Here is a 23694-nt window from a genome sequence, read left to right as displayed (position 1 = left end):
TGCTGGGAAACATATACATTGAGCAACATTGCTAAACACAGGTTATCAAGGAGACAGTTATATAGGTGTAATGTCACTGGACTAATAATCCAGAGGACCAGATAAATGCTCTTTCAGAAACACGGGTTCTTATCCCACCCCAGGAGCTTGTGGGATTTAATTTCAGTTAATAAATCTGGAATTGTAAATCTAGTCAGAGCAATAGTGACCATGACAACCATTACTGATTGATGTTAAAATCCATCTAGTTCACTAATGCTCTTTAGGGAAGGAAATCTGCCATCCTTACTCAGTCTGGCCTACATGTGGCTGACCCTTAACTGTCCAATGACATGGCATAAAAAGCCACTCAGAGGCTCAATTAGGGATGGGCAAAAAATGTTAGCCTCATCTGCACAGATTGACTGCTTATTTTGCCTACAACACAGTGACTAACTTCAAAAATGCTTCACCAGCCGTGGAGCCGGTTGGTGCATCCCAACAACATGAAAAGTGCTCTGTGAATACAATTGCTGCATTTTATTAATCATATCCACTGAAATACGTCAGAAATGGCCTAGGTGAAAGCATCATATTTATGGAAAAAAGTGGAAGTTCTCAAATTTTACCCAAAAAAATTTGATTTGAAAACAAATTGAGACATTAGACCTCAGGTATAATCAATAAACCTGCTTTACAATTTCAATGCATATCCAGCAATAGGATTCCTGACTTAAAAAGTACTGTATCATACAAGAGGGATAAAAAGGAAGCCTCCAATCTCAAATATAGATTTGAAAGCCAGAGAATGGTAATAGCAACAAAACTGGAGTAATTACGAAGGTCTCGTCAGCTCTCAACAGTGGCTAAGAGACTGGACCAGAGCCATGACGTTTTAAAGTTTTAAGACGGTACAGAAAGATTGATTCGTTCCAGGAGTGACAATATAAGAAAAAGGGCTTGGTTATTTATAAACAAACTTTATTAAAACAAAAGAAAAAAAAAATATTTAAACTTTTAAACTTCAACAGATTACATGTAGTTTCTTAACCTTCACACTAGTTCCCTTTAAACAGCACTTTAACAGAACATGCAGCTCTCATGCCACTTACACAGGAAGTCAAAGACAATCATAAAATCAAAGACTGAATCGTAGAATAATAGAATTTGCAATGCAGAAGGAGGCCATTCAGCCAATCTACTCTGCACCAGCCCTTGGAAAAAGCACCCTATTTAAGCCCACGCCCCCACCCTATCCCGGTAACCCAGTAACCCCACCTAATCTTTTGGACACTAAAAGGCAGTTTAACATGGCCAATCCATCTGACCTGTACATCTTTGGACTGCAGGAGGAAACCGGAGCACCCAGAGGAAACCCACGCAGACATGGGGAGAAAGTGCAAATTCCACACCGTCACCCGAGGCCGGAATTGAACCCAGGACCCTGGCGCTGTGAGGTAGAATGGAACCACTGTGCCACCATGCTACCCCTCCTAACTTGCATTTACAAAGCAAGTCTTCTTCTGTTCTGGACATTCATTCAGAACCCTTTTCCAAAGCCTGCCTCGGTGGCAAATTTCATGACCTTTCTCAGTCAATTTCCAAAGCCTTCTCTTTCTCTCTCTTTCTCTGAGCTCCGCCCAGCCCTTCAAATAAAGGTTCTCTGGGGTTGCTGAACTTGGGCCGATCATCGTTATCTTGCCGTTTAATGGCCCACTCCCGTTTGTACAGAAGAACAGAGATATGCTATTGATATGCAGCTAACCTCCAACTGAATGCCTGTTCGGGGAGGCTGTTACGGGCAAAGAGGTCATCAGACTCTGTAATGGGCTAATGGCTGGTCAGTCAGGAGTGGCCCGAAGAACAATAGATCTGGGGCATCATGTATATTCCTACTAACAAGTTTTAGTCTGACTGGGAAAATGTAACTCAGCCAGGTGTTTGCTATCCTTCTGACTCCATGCTTGCAGTATTTCCCCTCAGTCTGTTTAACCCCGAAATTGCCTGCTACATTGGGATCAAATGTTTGGACCCAGCAGCTATTTCTGTATGGTGTTCTTTTCCCACCATTCCCAACTCTGTTCTCCCCATGCTATGTACCACCTTCAGCCATACTTCAGTGGTATTAGCTACTAGGATATCAGAGAGTAGCTTGGGAATGATTTCCCTTCCAGGAATAAAGGCTAAGCAACTAAATAATAATGGAGGCTTTAGTTAAGCTTTATTGATTATCTTTAGAAGGGTACAGAAGATCAAAGCTGGGATTGTATTCCCTCAGCTTTCAATCTAAAGCTTGATGCTTGCATCAAACAAATCAAAGTCACCAATGTCAAACTGCTACAAGCTAGTGGCATTTAAAATTAATTGATTGCCTGAAAATCAAGACTCATTTTCATAACATTTAGAATGAGCTGAACTTTCAACTATACATTGCCCATGGCAAATATTCAACAGAATTAAGAAATTGTTAGCTGGAATATATCTTTAACTCAAAAGTCCTATGAGGTGAAAAGAAGGGTTATTTCTGGACGCAACTAAAAGGGATTTTTTCAGTGTTTTCATGAGTATTTTTACTCAAAATGAAGTACTTTGCGTATTAATAATCATTTAATTACATTGTGCGAGTCCTGTTAAAAAGGTATCCTACTAGTATGTGGTGTGACGAATGCAGGATTTTAGATATATTGGATTATAAACCTTTGGAAATTTTAGGGTTTACAGTCTGGGTTAGAGTGTATTTGACTGCAATAGTCATGGTTTTAAAATAAACTTTTTTTGCAAGACCAGGAAGCTTTTAGGAGCCAGAGGTGAAATTAACTATGGTAAAAGCCTGAGCTAATGCACCCTTGTTTGGTTAGGGGGGATACCCTGGGGAGTTAATTTGTTTTCACCTTGGGGAGATTATGTCATTGCTGGGTAGAACTAAGGCATTCAGACATTTTGAGAAAGCTTTTGAGTTCTGATCTGGCTAACACCGAGTCCACAAGTAAGATCTATTGCTCTCACAGTAGGATGATTAAAAAAGATTAATGGTATTTAAAGCAGTGCCAACTTATCTGAGGACAAGGGGGGAAACTGAAACAAACCAGTTGAAAAAGCTTTTTGAAGGCATCCAGCCAGAGTCTGCTGGGGTTCTGTTCTGGAAAGCAAATATTCCTCTGTGCCGTTGAAATGTAGAATGGATTCAGAGCTGTATGATTTTCCTTTCTTGTTGTTTCATTGGGAATAGCGATAGAAATGAAGGGTATTGTATGTACGGTATTTAGTAGTATTGTTTTAGGGGTAATTGATTGATTGATTTGATTTATTGTCACATGTACCGAAGTATAGTGAAAAGTATTTTTCTGCGGCCGAGGGAATGTACACAGTACGTACATAGTAGACAAAAGAATAATCAACAGAGAACAGTGACAAATGGTACATCGACAAATAGTGATTGATTACAGTGCGAAACAAGGGGCCAAACAAAGCAAATACATGAGCAAGAGCAGCACAGGGCGTCGTGAATAGGTAATTAATTGTAAGCTATTTTCGGGTGTGATGTTAAAGTGTTTAGTACTGTGTTAATAATTTGTGCAATCACTCCAGGAGTAAAGTATTTTTTCCGCACAGCCTTGCAAAATAAACAAAAATATTGGGGTTTTGGTCCATATCCTAGCCACTGTTGGGGTCTGGTCTTGGATCATAATAGTGGAAAAAGATTATTGAAGAACTGCGACAAGTTACTCCCAGGTATTGTTGCTGAAATATAAATAACTACTATCACAAATACAAATATTGATATTTCATTTAAAGAACACAGGACAAGCACATGCATGAAAGTGTAAACTGAGGTGCGGCATGTGGCACGGTGGTTAGCACTGCAGCCTACGGCGCTGAGGACCCAGGTTCGAATCCCGGCCCTGGGTCACTGTCCGTGTGGAGTTTGCACGTTCTCCCCGTATCTACGTGGGTTTCACCCCCACAACCCAAGGATGTGTACATTAGGTGGATTGGCCACGCTAAATTGCCCCTTAATTGAAAAATAGTAATAATTGGATACTCCAAATTTATTTTTAAAAAAGAAAGTATAAACTGAAAGATATTACTCATGTTGAATTAACAATTCACTGAATTTGGAAAGACATTTGTGGCACAGACATAAGTAATTTTTTATTTTCCATGAAAACATTTATGTATTTCGCTTATTCACTACGCTAGTAATATCTAATATACTAAATTATATCCATATTAAAATTTCAACATCTGTGCACACTTCTGAAGAAATTTTACCATAAATATTTTCCGTTAATACTTTCTAAAATTATTCTAATTTTGCACCCACCAACAAAGAAATGGTGCTTGCTATTCGCCACACTGACTGCTAACCACAGACTTTTAAGTGACAACTTGTATTCTGGAGTCTGATCCAGTTCAGCACCCGTTGTGCACATTGTACTCAACCAACCCATACTTGCAAAACTCAGTATGTGCATCCAACATTAGAAGTGATCCCATGATTGGGCAGCACTTGCTGAACAATTTTGAGTGTGCTAAGAGTTACACTGACACCCAACCTTTAAGATCATCAGTCGAGCTTGCAATGTGGTGGCTCAATATGCATGCTAGAAGCTACATATATTCATACGTAGGGCCCCGTCCTCAGCAATCGGACGTAATTGCCATTTTTCATTAAACAAAGCCATGGTGCATTTTCCAATGCTGCAACCAGAGTCCATTTGACGACCAATCAGCACCCTTTTTAAATGCAATCTAAGTTGCTGTTCCCTGTGTAATTTGATATTCTTGCATGGGTGCCAAGACAAAAAAGCATCAACAACATCTCTTTCTTCAGTCATACTCAAGTTCTGTACTACCAAGTATCTACTTACCATGCCATTAAAAATCAAATTGCGACTTCCGGTGGTGGCCATAGAGAAGTAGGTAGCGCATTTGATAGCTCCCACCTGTAACGACTTTTGGACCTTTTTCTCCCGATTCTTTTCGGATTTTATGGGATATATCAGTGAAGAGTGAGACAGTAAGGAGAAATCCCCCCTCCGGTGTATGGAGAATTGGACCAGAAGTGGCCGTGTGAGAAGACAAAGTCCTATAAGGGAGACGCAAGCAGAGCTGGTAACACGGGACGGCATGGCGGAGAGCAAGGGCCGCGGGGAGACGGCACAGTGGTCAACGGAGCAGCTGGTGAAGTGTTTCGAGGATTGCTTCGCCAAGCTGAAGAAGGACACGCTGGACCCGATTAAGGCTTCGATTGGTCAAGTGGTTCAGAATCAGGAAACCCACGGGAGAGCGATCCAGGAGGTCGAACAAAAGTTGTCCGAGCACGAGGAGTATTTAACCGTGCTGGAAAGCAAGGTGGGGATGATGAACAACCGCCAGAAAAGAATGCAGGAGAAGCTGGAGGACCTGGAGAATAGATCTAAAAGGCAGAATCTCCCTGAAGGCAGTGAGGGATCGGATGCGAGGGCCTATGTGATGGACATGTTGGAGAAGTTGATGGGGCCTGGGGCCCATCATTCAATAAAACTCATTCAAATAAGTCCAGGGCCTCACATGCATTCGCTCCTATGATGGACTCGCTTTTCATGTCCATAATAGAAAATGGTATCATGTGAGTTGTGTCGTGCACCCATTATTCGAGTTCACATACACCCAGTGACTCAATCTCCTTCCCACTGTAGTGTATCGGCAGTCTCGGCTGTTCGACAACTTTCAGTTTAACGTGTAGCCCGTGCAAATTGGGCAGACAGAAGAGGCCCTCGTTCCCATGTTCATCAATACTAGGAGTTGCCCATCTGCTTTTGATGGTATCAGCTTTGTTATTACTATTGTCACATTTTAATTGTCACAACAGCTCGGAAGCACAGTGGTTAGCACAGTTGCTTCACAGCTCCCGGGTCCCAGGTTCGATTCCCGGCTTGGGTCATTTTCTGTGCGGAGTCTGCACGGTCTCCCCATGTCTGCGTGGGTGTCCTCCGGGTGCTCCGGTTTCCTTCCACAGTCCAAAGATGTGTACAGTAAGAAGTCTTACAACACCAGGTTAAAGTCCAACAGGTTTGTTTCAAACACTAGCTTTCGGAGCACTGCTCTTCCTCAGGTGAATGAAGAGGTATGTTCCAGGAACATATATATCTAGACAAATTCAAAGATGCCAGACAATGCTTAGAATGCGAGCATTTGCAGGGAATTAAATCTTTACAGATCCAGAGATAGGGGTAACCCCAGATTAAAGAGGTGTGAATTGTCTCAAGTCAGGACAGTTGGTAGGATTTCGCAAGCCCAGGCCAGATGGTGGGGGATGAATGTAATGCAACATGAATCCCAGGTCCTGGTTGAGGCCGCACTCATGTGTGCGGAACTTGGCTATAAGTTTCTGCTCGGCGATTCTGCGTTGTCGTACGTCCTGAAGGCCGCCTTGGAGAACGCTTACCCGGAGATCAGAGGCTGAATGCCCTTGACTGCTGAAGTGTTTCCCGACTGGAAGGGAACATTTCTGTCTGGTGATTGTCGCAACGATGTCGTTGTCACACACACTATCCCTCTTGATTAACTCCCTGCTACTTTATTTCACCTATCATTCCCTCACACCCCTCTGTTTCCACTTTCTCTCATTAACCCCTCACAGGTCTCCCATCCCCTTAAGGATTCCCCATTACACCTCCCTATTCGCCTCACCATTACCATACCCTTTCACCTCCTCACAATTACAACTGCCCATTCCCCCTTCAGCTTCCAATTACCTTTGTCTGGGTTACCCCATCCCTATTTCCTCTGAAAATTACCCTTCCAATTTCTCTCCCCCAATTATCTCACCCCATTCCTCTTCCCAATTATCCCTCCTCATCACCCCTCCCCAATTACCCCAAATTATCCCTCCCCAATTATCATCGTTGGGCCGGCAATTGTCGACGGAAAAATGTCAAGCCCGGGAACCCATACAACTGCCTAAAACATGATTCATGTCCTACTGCTACGGATTATATTTCTTTGTTTCTGAATGGACGGTGATTCATTGTTGTCCCTGTTTTGAAAGTCTTACAACACCATGGAGTCTGCACCAACTCTCTGAAAGAGCATTCTACCGAGGCAATCCTGTCCTGCAACATTAACTTGTTATGGGCCACGGTTTAGAGAACCACAAAGTGCATCATGGAGTTCACCTGACCCACGACTTTTACGAGATTGTGGTATGGGGAGCACACGGCCCACTCTACAGGTGTGTTGCAGCAGAAATTTGAAAGCATTTTTTAAAGCAGAACAATGTTTATTCTATGAACTCAATTAACCTTTTTAAAACATACAGTGAATATCTTCGCAACCACCAATTCAAATACACCCCCCCCCCCCACAAAGAATACAACACTCTCAGTAATCCTTAAACTTTCCTTTTAACATCCAGAAGACAAAAATCCTTTTTACAGAAGCACATCAGGTTTAAATTCTCTACTGAGAGCAGTTATCACTCTGAATTCACCAAATGATCTAGAGATAGTCTTTAGATGGCAGAGAGATCGAAATTACACCTTCTTTGGCTGGCTTCCACCCCAAAGAATCTGCTCATCCGGGCCATTGTCATGTGAGCCCGGTGCACAATCTCAAATTGTATCAGGCTGAGTCTGGCACATGTTGCGGACGCGTTGACTCTGCTCAACGCGTCTGCCCATAAACCATCCTCTATCTCAACTCCCAGCTCCCCCTCCCACTTATGCTTCAGCTGCTCGGTCTCCGTCTCCTCCGACCCCATAAGCTCCTTATAGATGACCGAGGCGCTCCCCTCCCCTATCCACCCTCTGGAAATTACTCTATCCTGAATCCCCCTCAGTGGTAGGAGCGGGAAGTTTGCCACCTGTTTACAAAGGAAGTCCCGGACCTGCAGATATCTGAATTTGTTTCCCCTCGCCAGCCCAAACGTTTCCTCCAGCGCCCCCATACTCGGAAAGCTCCCCTCTATGAACACATCCCCCACCCTCTCAATCCCTGCTCCCCGCCATAACTGGAACCCCCCGTCCAAAGTCCCCGGGGCAAATAGGTGGTTATCACAAATTGGGGCCCAGTCCGATGCTCCCACTGTTCCCACATGCTGCCTCCACTGGCCCCAAACTCTCAGGGCCGCGACCACCACGGGGCTGGTGGAGTACCGCGCCAGCGGGAACGGCAGAGTGCAGTTACCAACGCCCCCAGACTGGTGCCCTTACAAGAAGCTGCCTCCATACGCCGACCCCTCCTCCACCATCCACTTCCTGATCATGGCTATGTTAGCCGCCCAGTAATAGTTGCTAAAATATGGCAGCGCCAGCCCGCCCTCTCCCCAGTTCCGCTTGAGCATTACCTTCCTTACCCGCGGGGTCTTGCCCGCCCAAACGAAGCCCGTGATCATCCTATTGACCCGCTTAAAAAAGGACCGTGGAATAAAAATGGGAAGACATTGAATTACAAATAGGAACCTCGGGAGGACCGTCATTTTCACCGTTTGTACCCTCCTGGCCAGCAACAACAGGAGCGCATCCCATCTCCGGATATCGTCCTTCATTTGGTCCACTAGCCGGGCCAGATTCAATTTATGCAGCCGGTCCCATTCCCGCGCGACTTGGATGCCCAAGTACCTAAAACTACCCCCTACTGACCTAAACGGCAGCTCTCCCAGTCGCCCCTCCTGTCCCCTCACCTGAACCACAAACATCTCACTCTTATCCATGTTTAGCTTATATCCCGAAAACTGGCCGAATTTCCCTAAAATTTTCATGATTTCCTCCATCCCCTCTACTGGGTCCGAAACATACAGAAGCAGATCATCCGCATAGAGCGAAACCCTGCGCTCCACTCCACCCCCCCCCCCCCCCCACCCCGCCACGGACCAGTCCCATCCAGCCCCTTGAAGCTCTCAGAGCAATTGCCAACGGCTCTATAGCCAGCGCAAACAACAGTGGGGAGAGGAGGCATCCCTGTCTCGTCCCAGGTGCAGTCTAAAATAGTCTGAAGTTGTCCTGTTCGTCTGCACACTTGCCACAGGAGCCTGATACAGTAACCTGACCCAGTCAATAAAGCCCTGCCCAAATCCAAACCGTTCCAGTACCTCCCACAGATAATCCCATTCTACCCTATCAAAAGCCTTTTCTGCATCCATTGCAACCACTACCTCAACCTCCCCATCTTCCGGGGGCATCATGATCACATAAACAGCCTTCTTACATTGGCGACCAACTGCCTGCCCTTAAAAACCCCGTCTGGTGCTCCCCAATAACGTCCGGAACACAGTCTTCAATCCTGGAAGACAAGATTTTGGCCAGCAATGTGGCATCCACATTCAGCAGGGAGATCGGCCTGTAGGACCCACACAGCTCCGGGTCCTTGTCCCGCTTAAGAATCAGCGAAATCATTGCCTGTGACATCGTCAGGGGCAGCACCCCTCTTTCCCTTGCCTCATTGAACATCCTCAACAACACTGGCCCCAGTATCCCCAAGAACATTTTATAGAACACCACTGGGTACCCGGCCGGACCCGAGGCTTTACCCGCTTGCATGGCTTTCAAGCCCTCCACTATCTCTTCCAGCCCAATTGGGGACCCCAGCCCTTCTACCCGCTCTCCGTCAACCATTGGGAAATTCAGCCCCTCCAAGAAGCGCCACAGCCCCTCCGGCCCCGTAGGGGGTTCCGACCTGTACAGCCTGCTGTAAAAATCTCTAAACGCCTTATTCAACCCTACCGAATCACCAACCAGGTTCCCCTCACCGTCCTTTACTTTCCCTATCTCCCTCGTCCTAAGCTGCTGTGCAAGCATTCTGCTGGCCTTCTCCCCATGTTCATAAATCGCCCCCCTCGCTTTTCTCAGCTGCTCCATCGCCCTACCTGTGGTCAGCAAGCTAAACTCCGCCTGCAGCCTCCGCCGTTCCCTCAGCTGCCCTGCCTCTGGGGTCTCCGCATACCTCTATCGATCTGTAATATCTCCTTTACCAGTCTGTCCGTCTCTGCCCTGTCAACATTATCCCTATGAGCCCGGATCAAGATCAGCTCCCCCCTTACCACCGCCTTCAATGCTTCCCAAACCACTGCTGCCGAAGTTTCTCCGGTGTCATTGACCTGCAGGTAGCTCTGAATGCCTTTCCTCAGCCGCTCGCACACCCCTTCATCCGCCAAAAGCCCCACATCTAACCTCCAGTGCGGGTGCTAATTACTATCTTTACTAACCTGCAGGTCAACCCAGTGCGGTGCATGGTCTGAGATTGTAATTGCCAAATACCCCATGTCCACTACCCCAGCCAGAAAGACCCTGCCCAAAATAAAGAAATCAATCCGGGAGTACACTTTGTGCACGTGTGAGTAGGAGAACTCCTTCACCCCCGGCTGCCTGAACCTCCATGGATCCACCCCCCCCCCCCCCCCCCCACCCATCAGCTGCATGAACCCTCTTAGTTCCTTTGCATTGCTGGCACCCTGCCCGTTTTCGAGCTTGACCGGTCTAAGCCCGGGTCCATACTGTGTTGAAGTCCCCGCCCATGACCAACCTGTGCGAGTCCAGGTCCGGTATCTTCCCCAGCATCCTCTTTATAAACTCCACATCATCCCAATTTGGCGCATATATATTCACTAATACCACCTGCACCCCCTCCAGTTTCCCACTGAACATAATGTACCGACCTCCCAGGTCTGAGACTATTCTACCCGCCTCAAACACCACCTGCTTGTTGATCAGGATCGCGACCCCTCTATTCGTTGAATCTAGTCCTGAATGAAAGATCTGACTGACCCAGCCTTTCCTCAGTCTAACCTGGTCCATTACCTTAAGGTGCGTCTCCTGCAACATTACCACGTCTGCCTTCATTACCCTAAGATGCGCGAACACACGTGCTCTTTTGACCGGCCCATTTAACCCTCGAACATTACAGGTGATCAGCCTAGTTGGGGGGCTCATTGTGCGCCCCTCCCCCCGCCGATCAGTCATCCCTTTTTTAGGCCCGCCACCAGCCCGTGATCCGCGCCTCCACCTGTCCATCCCCAGGCAGTCCCCGCCCCCAACCTCCTCTCTGTCCCTCAGACCAAGTCCCTCCCTCGCCAGCAGAACATTCACCCCCCTCCCCCCACCCCTAGCAACAACACCCTATAACCCAATCCCTTTCCTAAATCAAACATATGCCCACACCCCCCACTGCGCTTCCGAGAGCTAGCTCACCCAGCTAGCTTGGTGGCCCCCATCCCCGGCGCCAGATAGTCTCCCACCTATTGTTTCCACCCCACCCTCCCCCCGCTCATACAAACAAACTCCAACATCAAACAATCCCCACACAATTGCCCAACCGAAAAACACCAAGATCCAAACTAACACACCTCCATCCCCCAACAGTGCAAATGAAAACCTAAACTCACTCAGCTCTACTGCTGATTCCAAGCAAAACGAGAAGGTCTTTACAAAAACAGCGAAACAAAACAGAGAAAACAGAAACACGAATGTTGCAGCCAAATTCAAAAGTTCTCAGACCTTCGTCAGCCCTTTCTTTCTTGCAAAGTCCAACGCGTCCTCAGGCGACTCAAAGTAAAAGTGCTGATCCTCATTCGTGACCCAGAGACGGGCTGGGTATAACAGTCTAAACTTCACCTTTTTCTTGAAAAGGGTCGCCCTGATCTGATTGAAGCCTGCTCTCCTCCTGGCCACCTCCACACTCAGGTCTTGGTAAACCCGCAGGATGCTATTGTCCCACTTACAGCTCCGTGTCTGCTTGGCCCACTGCAGCATATGCTCCTTATCCGAGAACCTGTGGAATCTCACTACCATAGCCCTCGGGGGGGGTCTCCCATTCGCGGCTTCTTCGCAGGTGATCTGTGAGCCCTATCTACCTCCAAGGGCAGGGAGAATGCCCAATCCCCCTGCAGCTACTCCAACATGCCTGCGACGTATGCCCCAGCATCCATTCCTTCGGACCCCTCCGGGATCCTGACAATTCTTAGGTTCTGCCGGCGGGAGCTATTTTCTAGGTCCTCCACCTTCTCCAGAAGCTTCTTTTGCTGGTGCCTCAGCATCCCCACCTCCAGCTCCACCGCGGTCTGATGCTCCTCCTGCTCAGCCAGCGCCTTCTCCACCTTCTGGATCGCCTGGTCCTGGGCGTGAAACCTGAGCTCCAACCACTCAATCAACTCTTTTATTCGGTCCGAGCAGTCCCGTTTTTGCGTAGCAAAGCTCTTCTTGATGACTTGCATCAGCTGCTCCATAGACTGCTTGGTTGACAAGCCAGAGGTTCGCCCCTCCGCCATGCTGTCTGTCCCCTGTTGCAACTACAGCTCAAGTCTTCTCTGTCTTCTTGTTTCTGCCCTTACGAACACTTCCAGTCCTTTTCTCCATGCACCAAAGTTGGAATTCAGTAGAGAATTGCCACTAACATCCGTTCTACAATTCAAGTCCGTTAAAAAATCGGGGGGAAAGGTCCAAAAGTCAGATCAGAGCGGGAGCCACCAAATGTGCGACTTACTCCTTCATAGCCGCCACCGGAAGACCCTTAATAATAATAATAATAATCGCTTATTGTCACAAGTAGGCTTCAATGAAGTTACTGTGAAAAGCCCCTAGTCGCCACATTCCTGCGCCTATTCGGGGAGGCCGGTATGGGAATTGAACCCGCGCTGATGGCCTTGTTCTGCACTGCAAGCCAGCTATTTAGCCCACTGTGCTAAATCAGCCCCTTCTTACTATGCTCAGCCCAGTCCAACGCCGGCATCTCCACATCATTTGAAAGGGTTATATGGATGTTGTTTGATTGGAACAGCATTTCCCACATCTACATCATGTATAGCCATTTTAGTGCTTCCCAAATTATCTCCACAAACTTGCCCACGTGATATCAATAACTCTTTCAGGTCAGTCCGGTTTTCCTCTGGAAGATAACTCAACAATTTATCCCAATTTTTAAAATTTATTTATTTTTATAAATTTAGATTACCCAATTATTTTTTCCAATTAAGGGGTGGAATTACCTGTGGGAGGCGCTGGGAAGGTTTGGGTTTGATGAGGGCTTTATTGACTGGATGCGGTTGCTCTATCACAAGTGTTCTTCAAACTTTTTTTCCGGGGACCCATTTTTACCAACCGGCCAACCTTCGGGACCCAACCCGGCCGACCTTCGCGATCCACGCCGACCGACCTTCGCGACCCACGCCGGCTGACCTGCGCGACCTACCATTTTCTCTTACCTTTTTTGCTGCTGACAAAAATGGAGGAAATGGTTTTGGTCCCTTTGGCCCTCGTACACACTCCTCCAATGGAACCTGTTGGATGAAGGTGAAGCCTTCCGGTGTCGGAAAGTATGGAGTCTCCATCTGAGCAAAGTTCTGCATTTTATTCCTTCAAAATTTTATCAAATAAACCCCCCCCCCCCCCACCCGATCTGGTAAATAAAAATTAAAATAAAATGAATAAAATAAATGAAAAAAATAAAAATTAAATAAATAAAATAAATGAATAAACCCCCCCACCCGAACTTGCAAAACTAAAAGCTGCGACCGTTTTTTTAAAAAGCGGCCGCACTGCACATGCGTGCCCGATCATAGGCGCGCATGCGCATAGTTTCGCGCATGCGCACCGATGATCAGGCACTCATGCGCAGTGCGGCCGCGTTGTTTTTACGTGTTCGTGGCCATTTTGAAGGCCACTTGCAGCAAGCGTTATTAACAGCCGGCTGCTGCGCGCAGATTTGCGTGATCGGGAGTGCCGTGACGGACGGCTCCGCGACTTTCCCGACACCCACCCGCGACCCACCCACAGTTTGACAATGCCTGCTCTATCAGGCACCAGTAGCAAGTGTGCGTACGAACCGGCTGAGGGCGGGGTATTTTAAACTACACCGAGTAATGAGGCAAGGGTGCCCCCTCTCCCCGTTACTGTTTGCTCTGGCCATAGAGCCATTGGCCATGGTGTTAAGAGCCTCTAGGAACTGGAAAGGGCTGGTTCGGGGGGGGTGGGGGGGGGGGGGAGAAGCACCAGGTCACGCTCTACGCAGATGACCTGCTCTTGTACATTGCGGACCCGTTGCTGGAGATGGGGGAAGTATTGCGAATCTTGGGGGAATTTGGCAATTTTGCGGGGTATGAATTGAACATGGGGAAAAGCGAGATGTTTGCGATCCAGGCAAGAGGACAGGAGAAGAGACTGGGAGAGCTGCCGCTTAGAATGGTAGGGAAGAGCTTTCGGTATCTGGGAATCCAGGTGGCCCGGAAATGGGAGGTACTACACAAGTTAAACCTATCCCAGTTGGTAGAACAAATGGAAGGGGACATTAAGAGATGGGACATGCTCCCACTGTCACTGGCGCGGAGGGTACAGACCGTGAAAATGACGGTCCTCCCCAGATTTCGGTTTGTCTTTCAGTGCCTCCCATCTTCATCCCGAAGGCCTTTTTCAAGCGGGTGAACAAGATTATTTCGGGCTTTGTGTGGGCGAGTAAAACCCCGCGAGTGAAGAAAGAGTTGCTGGAGCGCAGTCGTGGGGAGGGTGGGTTGGCGCTGCCGAACTTCTGCAATTACTACTGGCCGGCTAATATAGCCATGATTAGGAAGTGGGTAGAGGGGGAGGGGTTGGCATGGGAATGGATGGAGGCAGCGTCATGTAAAGACACCAGTCTGGGAGCATTGGTAACGGCACCTCTGCCATTCTCGCCGGCCCGATACTCCACAAGTCCGGTGGTAGTGGCGGCTCTGAGGATCTGGGGGCAATGGAGGAGATATAAGAGAGTGGAGGGAGCATCGATTTGGACCCCGATTTATAATAACCATAGGTTTGTACCGGGTAGGCTAGATGGTGGGTTCCGGAGTTGGCAGAGAGCAGGAATTGGAAGGATGGGGAATCTATTTATAGATGGGAGCTTTCCCAGCTTGAAAGCTTTGGAGGATAAATTTAAATTGCCAGCAGGGAATGGTTTTAGGTATTTGCAGGTGCAAGACTCTGAGAAAATAGGTGCCGGGCTTTCCGCTGCTGCCGCCACGGGGGATACAGGATAGAGTAGTCTCCAGTACCTGGGTGGGAGAGGGGAAGGTATCGGATATTTACCAGGAGCTTTCGGAGGCGGAGGAAACCCTGGTGAAGGAGCTTAAGGGCAAGTGGGAGGACGAGCTAGGAGGAGAGATAGAGGCGGGGCTATGGGGTGGATGCACTAAGCAGGGTTAATGCCTCCTCATCATGCGCCAGACCTGGCCTGATACAATTTAAGATAGTCCACCAGGCACACATGACAGCGGCTGGGATGAGTAAGTTCTTCGGAATTGAGGATAGGTATGCGAGGTGCGCGGGAAGCCCAGCAAATCATGTCCACATGTTTTGGGCATGCCCGAAGCTTAGAGGGTTTTGGCAGGATTTTGCTAAGGCAATGTCCACGGTACTAAAAACACAGGTGGTGCCGAGTCCGGAGGTAGCGATCTTTGGAGTGTCGGAAGATCCGGGATTTCAGGGGGCGAAAGAGGCCGACGTCTTGGCCTTTGCCTCCCTGGTAGCCTGGAGACTGATCTTGTTAATGTGGAGGGACTGGAAGCCCCCGAGTGTAGAGACCTGGGTTAGTGACATGGCTGGGTTTCTCAGTCTCGAGAAAATAAAGTTTGCCTTAAGAGGGTCAATGTTAGGGTTCTCCCGGAGGTGGCAGCCGTTCGTCGACTTTCTCAGGGAAAATTAAAATGTCAGCTGGTGCAGTATTCCAAAGGGGAGGGGGGGGAGGGGCGGGCGGATTGTTGTTGTATGGTTGAGGTGTGTGAAGATTGGGCTTGGGGGGGGGAAATGTTTATTTTACCATGTTGATGTCATTGTTTATGTTACTGTTATAAAAAATTTCAAATACCTCAATAAAATATTTTTTTTTTAAATCAAATTGCACCTGAATGCAACCGTCATTTTGTGCTGTATTAAATAAACAACTGTGTCTAAATACCACACATGCCAGTGAAGCCCTGGAACTGCAGCCTGAGAATCTCTGGAAACTGGCCTCCAACCAAAAACATTGTTCTCGACATTTCAAACATACAATAGACAAAAGTGAATGAAATCACTTTTTGTGTAATTCTATTTTTACATTTCTCACATAAATTACAAACATTATTTTCAAGACTAAGTTTCTCATCTATTTAAATTGTGGAGAAACAAAGATAACAGTGAATTTTAGAAAATACTTTGAGCCAATTCATTGATTTCTTTCCTCTTCAAAAATAAAAGCATTTAGCTGACTGATTATATTGGATTGGCTGTCATATTAATCTTCAGGAGTTTTACTTTTAAACTGGAGCTCTACTTAGCTACTTTTCCCAAATTCAACTGATACGTCACCTATTCATTCAGTTGTCCTTGGTCACAATTTTATAGCAGTATATTTGAGCCTGCTCGGCCCAGGTGTGACACAAAGTTACACACAGAAGCATTGCTGAAGAAAATTCACCGACAAACACATATGCTTTGGTTTTCACACTTCAGGAATCAAACTTTTCAATAAGTAAATTTTGGGTCACGCTTGGACCCAAAAGATACGATTCTAGGTTGAGCCCGGGTTTCAATTTGCAGCCTTGGTCAAAATTGCCATTTGTCATTAGACCAATAGATCGAGTTTAAAAATGCTTCAATTCTTCCAGATATGTTGAATATTTTCATCATTCACACAGTCGTTCAGAAATTTGAATGGTACAAATATCAATCCTTACACTCAAACCACAAATTCATAGCCTGTATTCTTCAAACAGATGTTCATTGAAGATGGCCTCCGAAATCGCAACTACTGGCAATAATTAAAACATATTATGGTGGAGATCACTTCCAACAGCCCAGAGAAAAGAAACATGTTGGCCACTAACTTGTTATTTTGATCTACAATGCATTCAACTTTCTCGGCATCAATTATCAATTCTTTCCATGGTTTACTCCCAAAACATTCCTCAACTTCTGAATCAACTTATCTCCGATTTAACCATACCCGCCTCACAACCCATCCAGTGCATCTTCTCCCACTGTGACTTTAGTTTGAAACATAGAATCTACAGTGCAGAAGGAGGCCATTCAACTCATCGAGTCTGCACCAGCCCTTGGAAAGAGCACCCACAAGCCCACACCTCCACCCTATCCCCGTAAACCAGTAACCCCACCTAACCTTTTTGGACACTAAGGGCAATTTAGTGTGGCCAATCCACCTAACCCGGACATCTTTAGACTGTGGGAGGAAACCGGAGCACCCGGAGGGAACCTACGCTGACACGGGGAGTAAGTGCAAACTCCACACCAACAGTCACCCGAGGCTGGAATTGGGCCCGGGTCCCTGGAGCCATGAGGCAGCAATGCCAACCATTGTGCCACCGTGCCGCCCCAAAAACGAAAGGGAGTGAAAATGTATGAATCATCACAGAACATTTCAAGCCTCTATTTAACCATGTTAGGTTTTGAGAGATCAATTTGCTAACCTCCTGCATAACCAATTTAAATATACTTTATCACACATCAGGGGCGAGATTCTCCGACCCCCCACCGGGTCGAAGAATCGCCGGGGGCTGGCGTGAATCCCGCCCCCGCCGGTTGCCGAAGTCTCCGGCACCAGAGATTCGGCGGGGGCGGGAAACGGGCCGTGCCGGTTGGCGGGCCCCCCCGTTCGATTCTCCGGCCCGGATGGGCCGAAGTCCCGCCGATAAATTGCCTGTCCCGCCGGCGTAAATTAAATCACCTACCTTACCGGCAGGACAAGGCGGCGTGGGCGGGCTCCGGGGTCCTGGGGGGGGCGTGGGGCGATCTGGTCCCGGGGGGTGCCCCCACGGTGGCCTGGCCCGTGATCGGGGCCCACCGATCCGCGGGCAGGCTTGTGCCGTGGGGGCACTCTTTCCCTTCCACCTCCGCCACGGTCTCCACCATGGCGGAGGTGGAAGAGACTCCCTCCACTGCGCATGCGTGGGAAACTGTCGGCGGCCGCTGACGCTCCCGCGCATGCGCCGCCCGGAGATGTCATTTCCGCGCCAGCTGGCGGGGCAACAAAGGCCGTTTCCGCCAGCTGGCGGGGCGGAAATTCCTCCGGCGTCGGCCTAGCCCCTCAATGTTGGGGCTCGGCCCCCAAAGATGCGGAGCAATCCGCACCTTTGGGGCGGCGCGATGCCCGTCTGATTGGTGCCGTTTTGGGCGCCAGTCGGCGGACATCGCGCCATTTCCGGAGAATTTCGCCCCAGATTACCAATCAGATTCAGGTGAGAGAGAGAATCATAGAATTTACAGTGCAGAAAGAGGCCATTCGGCCCATCAAGTCTGCACTGGCCCTTGGAAAGAGCACCCTACCCAAGCCCACACCTCCACCCTATCCCTGTAACCCCACCTACCCTTTCTTGGACACTAGGGGCAATTTAGCATAGCCAATCCACCTAACCTGCACATCATTGGACTGTGGGAGGAAACCCGAGCGCCTGGAGGAAACCCACGCACACACGGGGAGGATGTGCAGACTCCGCACAGACAGTGACCCAGCCGGGAATTGAACCTGGGACCCTGGAGCTGTGAAGCAACTGTGCTAACCACAGTGCTACCGTGCCGCTAAACATCTCATTAAAATCTAATTTATAACAGTGCCACAAGAATTACACAAGCTACATTTAAAGTGCCTGCTTTAACCCATTTTGAACCAAAGATCTGTACCATTTCTGCTTTTCTGTCATAAAATTGACATATTCAATTCTATATTTAATTCTGAATCTCATAAAAGGCTGCCATCTCTCACATTATCAGTGAATTCTTGTTAAGTGAGAAGACCTTTGTAGGATCATCTAATGCATCATCTTTTTAAGAGACTTGCAACTGTTTCAGAACTTGTAAGGTTTGTACAAAGGAATCTATACTCTTATTGTGTGCAACAGGACTAGGACATTTTACTCGAAATATCTAGCGATCAGAACAATCTGTTCACACACATATCAACAGAAATATAATTTTGACCTTCTAAAATTATTTTAATCACTCACAGGAGTAATAATTCAATATGATTAATTAAAGAGTTTGTATAACATAATTACCACTTCAAACAATTCAGCAGTTGTGCAGCACTTAGCGACCTTTGAGAGTCATGATAACATGTGATAAGCAAATGTAACCTCTTTTCTGAAGGCAGGAAAAAGTCACTTTGAATTTGTGCTAATAATAAATTGTCAAAGTAACTACGAATGTATATTACATATTGATATTGTAGAAGAATTCAAAATCATCGGCATTGCACCTTGATTTTTAAAAATTCTGCAAGCTAAAATCATAAAAGCTTAATGAGCTCATTTTCTCCCATTTTCATTATATTCCTAAGTGTATTTCAACTAATGAGAAAGACTATGTGCTCCAAAATGTTGTGCTTCCAGAGGAATGGACAGGTAGGCAAATAAAATGGATTTAGGAATGTTTTAAAATTAGGGTTACTTTCCTGCATGCAGTAAAGTTGCTTTTCAGTTTTGCAGAAAATTGCTTTCTCACTATACAATTGAAAAATCTGCCAAACTAGCCAAATGCACCATTTTATCGAGGAACCTTAAACGCTTAAGCTTTCATAAGCAAATTATTTCCAACATTCCTGGACAGCACTGTAAGGCACAGTAAAAAAAATGGATTCGCTATTTCGACTCTATTAAGATCCCCACCATAATTTCATTTCTATTACAAATCAAATGCTGCAACAAAAATCACTTTAATGGATGCTTGACTGTTCCACTTACCAAGTACGACTATTTACTGTGTACTTGTAGAGATCATCCACCAAGCCATACTTATTGTTTGTGAATGCTTTGTATCCTCCATGCACATAAATTGATTTTGTCAATGCATTGTAAACACTGCTGTGCCCATATCCACCCTGGACAATCGCTCCTTTGGTCTCCGTCACTAACCACGTGTTGGTCTCTGAACAAGAAATAAAACTAGTTTAAAAGTATATTAAGATTAGCACATACTATTTTCTGTTTCTTTCCTATCCACAAATAAAGATAATTCTTAAATCTTACCGCACAGAATAGAAATGTTTTACTGCAACGAGTGTTTTAAGGATTAATTCTTCCTAATAATTATGAGAAAACAAAATCGAAGAGGTTACCAGAATGGTTATGTTTGACAAGTCCCTCTCCAAACCGCTTTGCCACTCTATCTCATTTTCCTTTTATAATATGTGCCTTAAAATCATTGGCCCCTTACTTGTGATTCAGTGTTAATTTTCATTTTATAATAGTCCTGTGAAACACTCGGGATGTTTTCAAGGCACTATATAAATACAAGCTGTTGTTGACCATGGCACTGTGTTACAGGAAGCCACTCAAGTGGGGGAGAGCAAAAAGGAATGTAGTGATAGTAAGGAATAGTATAGTCAGAGGGATTGACACTATTCCCTGCAGCAAAGAGTGAGAGTCCAGGCAGATGTATTGCTTGCCCGGTGCCAGGGTTCAGGACATCGGCTGAGGACAGGAGAGGAACTTGCAGAGGGTGGGGGTGGGGGACCCAGTCACGGTCCAAATAGGCACCAATGACATAGGCAGGAAAAGGAGGTGGTTCTGTATAGTCAGAATAAGGACTTAGGCACCAAATTAAGAAGCAGAGCCTCAAAGGTCATAATACTGGATTGTTACCTGACCCATATGCAAATTGGCATAGGACAAATCAGATTAGATCGCTGAATGCGTGGCTCAAAGAATCACGTAGAAGAAGTGGTTTCTGGTTCATATAGCACTGGTACCAGTGCTGGGGAAAGTGGGGTCTGCACTGTTGGACTGTCTACACCTAAACTGTGCTGGGACCAGTGTTCTAGTGAGCCACATAACTAGGGAATTAGAGAAGGTTTAAACTAAGTATGACGGAAATAGGGAGGGTAGCGAGATCAGACCCATTGGCCAATGAGGGGGTTTCCATGAGGTTTTGTCAGACTTTTATTCCAATATTGAAGTTGTATTTTAGTGGTGTCCCTGTAATTAATGTCAGGAGCATAGGCGTGTGTGTGGGGGGAGGGGGGAGAGTCCCCACATGATAGTGTAGCAGGCAGACAGTGAATATAGCAAGAAAAGTGTCAACTAAAGACATCTTGTAAGCCCGGAGCAGAAACCTGCCAGAGGCAAATTGGGACATGTTGTGGTTGATCACTTTACTGGCACATGTTACTGACTGTGTATAAGAGAAGGGCTCTTGGAGCATGCAAAAAGAAAAGAGAAAGCGTTACAACCCAGGAACCACCATTACGGATGGAGGACCCTGAGCTCAGAGAACAACCACCACCATTGCAGGATGAGTGCCCTGAGCACAGAGCTCAGAACAACCACTGCAGAAGGAGGCTGGAAGAAATGTAATTAATTTCATCCCTGAGGATATATCAGAATGCACTGAATAGGTACATTCCAACTAGTAAGAAAAGTCTGAAGAGAAGGACCCTCCATCATATGTAACTAATAGTATCAAACTTCAAGAAAAAGCATAGTTGTGCAAAGATAGGTAGATGGCCAGAAGATTTGACAGAATATCAGGAACAGCAAAGGATGACTAAAAAATTAATAAAGAGAGAATACGAGAGAAAGCTATCCAGAAATATAAAGACAGATAGCAAGAATTTTAATAAATATTCTAAAAAGTTAACAAGTGAGCTTTGGTCTTCAGAAAGTAAGTGTGGAGAATTGATAATGGAAAACAAGGAGATGGCAGATGAATTGAAAAGATATTTTGCATAAGGATCCTCTAGATACAAATAACAAAAAAGGCTAAAGATACTTAAACTTAAAGAAAAGGCATATAATTGTGCAAAGATAGGTGGAAGCTCAGAAAATTGGACAGACTATAAGGAAAGGTAAAGGATGACTAAAAGATTAATGAGGGAAAAATTAGAGTACGAGAGAAAGCTAGCCAGAAATATATAAACAGATAGTAAGAGTTCCTATCAATATTCAACAAAGAAACGAGTTAACAAAGTAAGCCTTAGTACAACAAGGAAATGGTTGATGAATTAAACAGATATTTTACATCAGTTTTCATTAAAGAGGATATAAATAACATTCCAGGTGCAGCTATAAACCAGGAAATGGAAGGGAGGGGGAATCAGGAAAATGACAATCACCAGAAATGTGGTACTGAGTAAATCATTGGAGCTGCAGGCTGACAAAAGTCCAAGTACTGATGGACTTCTTCCGAGGATCTTAAAATAAGTGACAATTCAGATAATTGATGCATTAGTTTTCATTTTCCCAAACTCCCTATATTCAGGACAGATTTAATTAGATTGGAAGATAGCAAATGTATCTCCATTATTTCAAAAGGGAGAGAAAGAAAGTGGGAAACAACAAGCCAGTTAGATCAACATCGATCATAGGAAAAATGTTAGAAGCTTTCATTAAAGAAGTTATAGCAGGGCAATTGGATAAATTCAAGGTAATCAGCCAAGTCAACATAGTTTTGTGAAAGAGAAATCATGTTTAAACAACATATTGGAATTCCTTGAGAAAGTAATATGTGCTGTGGATAAAGGAGAACTAGTGGTTGTACTGTACTTAGATTTCCAGAAGGCAGGCAGCATGGTGGCGCAGTGGGTTAGCCCTGCTGCCTCACGGCGCCAAGGTCCCAGGTTCGATCCCGGCTCTGGGTCACTGTCCGTGTGGAGTTTGCACATTCTCCCCGTGTTTGCGTGGGTTTCGCCCCCACAACCCAAAAGATGTGCAGTTTAGCTGGATTTGCCATACTAAATTGCCCCTTAATTGGAAAAAATGAATTGGGTACTCTAAATTTAAAAAAACATTTCCAGAAGGCATTTAATAAAGCTTCATATCAAAGGTTATTGTGGAAAATAAAAGGTCATCATATAGGGGGTGATACATTGGCATGTATAAAAGACTGGTTGGCTAACATGAAGCAGAGAGTAAGCATAATGGATCTTTTTCAGGTTGACAAGATGTAATGAATGATGTGTCACGGTTGAGTGCTGGGACCTCAACTATTTACAATATATATAAATGACTTGGTTCAGGGGATGATTGCCAAATTTGTTGATAACACAAAGATAGGTAGGAAAGCAACTTCTGAAGAGGACAGAATGAGTCTACAAAATATATAGATAGGTTAAGTGAGTGGACAAGAATCTGGCAAATAGAATATAATGTGGGAAAATATGTGATTTGGCATTTAGGCAGGAAGAATAAACATGAAGCACATTATCTAAATGGTGAAAGAATGCAGATGAACCCTGATATGTCAAATAGTCTTCCCTCAGGCCTGATATGTAGCAGAGTGAAGACAACTGGCTGCAGAAGTGACTCAACTGGAACCCACACAGTTCAGCTAACTGAAATTGTTCCTTTCTCAATGCATTAAACACCAGTTTGCAGAACATTTAAGATTGAACGGGATTGAGTATTATCTAGTTTGCACACACAAATTGTCCAAGCTTTGCATTTGTGAAAAGAGAGACATGCTGTCAAAAGTTCTTTGCCTTGCACTCATAAGGTCAGATGCAAGAATGTTGTATTTCAAAGGGAACAACAATTTATATTGCATGAGAAATGGGTGATGATTGACCGAGGCATGTTAACATGGTGAATGCATCAGAGAGCTATTATTCCCCCATGCTTATGTTTATTCTGAAACCATGTTTAACCATGTTCAATGTCTGGTCTTATTCCTTTTGTCTGCAGAGGACAAGTCCCTGCAAATGAATATATGTAGCTTCTGGCAATCATAATTGAACCACATGACTGATAATCTTAAATTGGTTGTTAGTGTAATTATAAGCACTATC

General features: G+C 45.8%; 1 protein-coding gene across 2 annotated transcripts in view; it reads right to left on the bottom strand.

Moving 5' to 3' along the window:
• atrnl1b (attractin-like 1b) overlaps nt 1-23694 on the bottom strand; it is a 1392850-nt gene that overhangs the window by 1103918 nt on the left and 265238 nt on the right. For both annotated transcript variants that reach the window (XM_072479459.1, XM_072479460.1), the window contains exon 9: nt 19655-19838. In XM_072479459.1, the coding sequence (XP_072335560.1) occupies nt 19655-19838 (184 nt within the window). The remainder of the gene's footprint in view (nt 1-19654; nt 19839-23694) is intronic.

The sequence above is a fragment of the Scyliorhinus torazame genome, chromosome 16 (genome assembly GCF_047496885.1).
Source record: "Scyliorhinus torazame isolate Kashiwa2021f chromosome 16, sScyTor2.1, whole genome shotgun sequence".
Lineage (NCBI taxonomy): Eukaryota > Metazoa > Chordata > Chondrichthyes > Carcharhiniformes > Scyliorhinidae > Scyliorhinus > Scyliorhinus torazame.
This window is presented reverse-complemented; position numbering and strand designations above follow the sequence as displayed.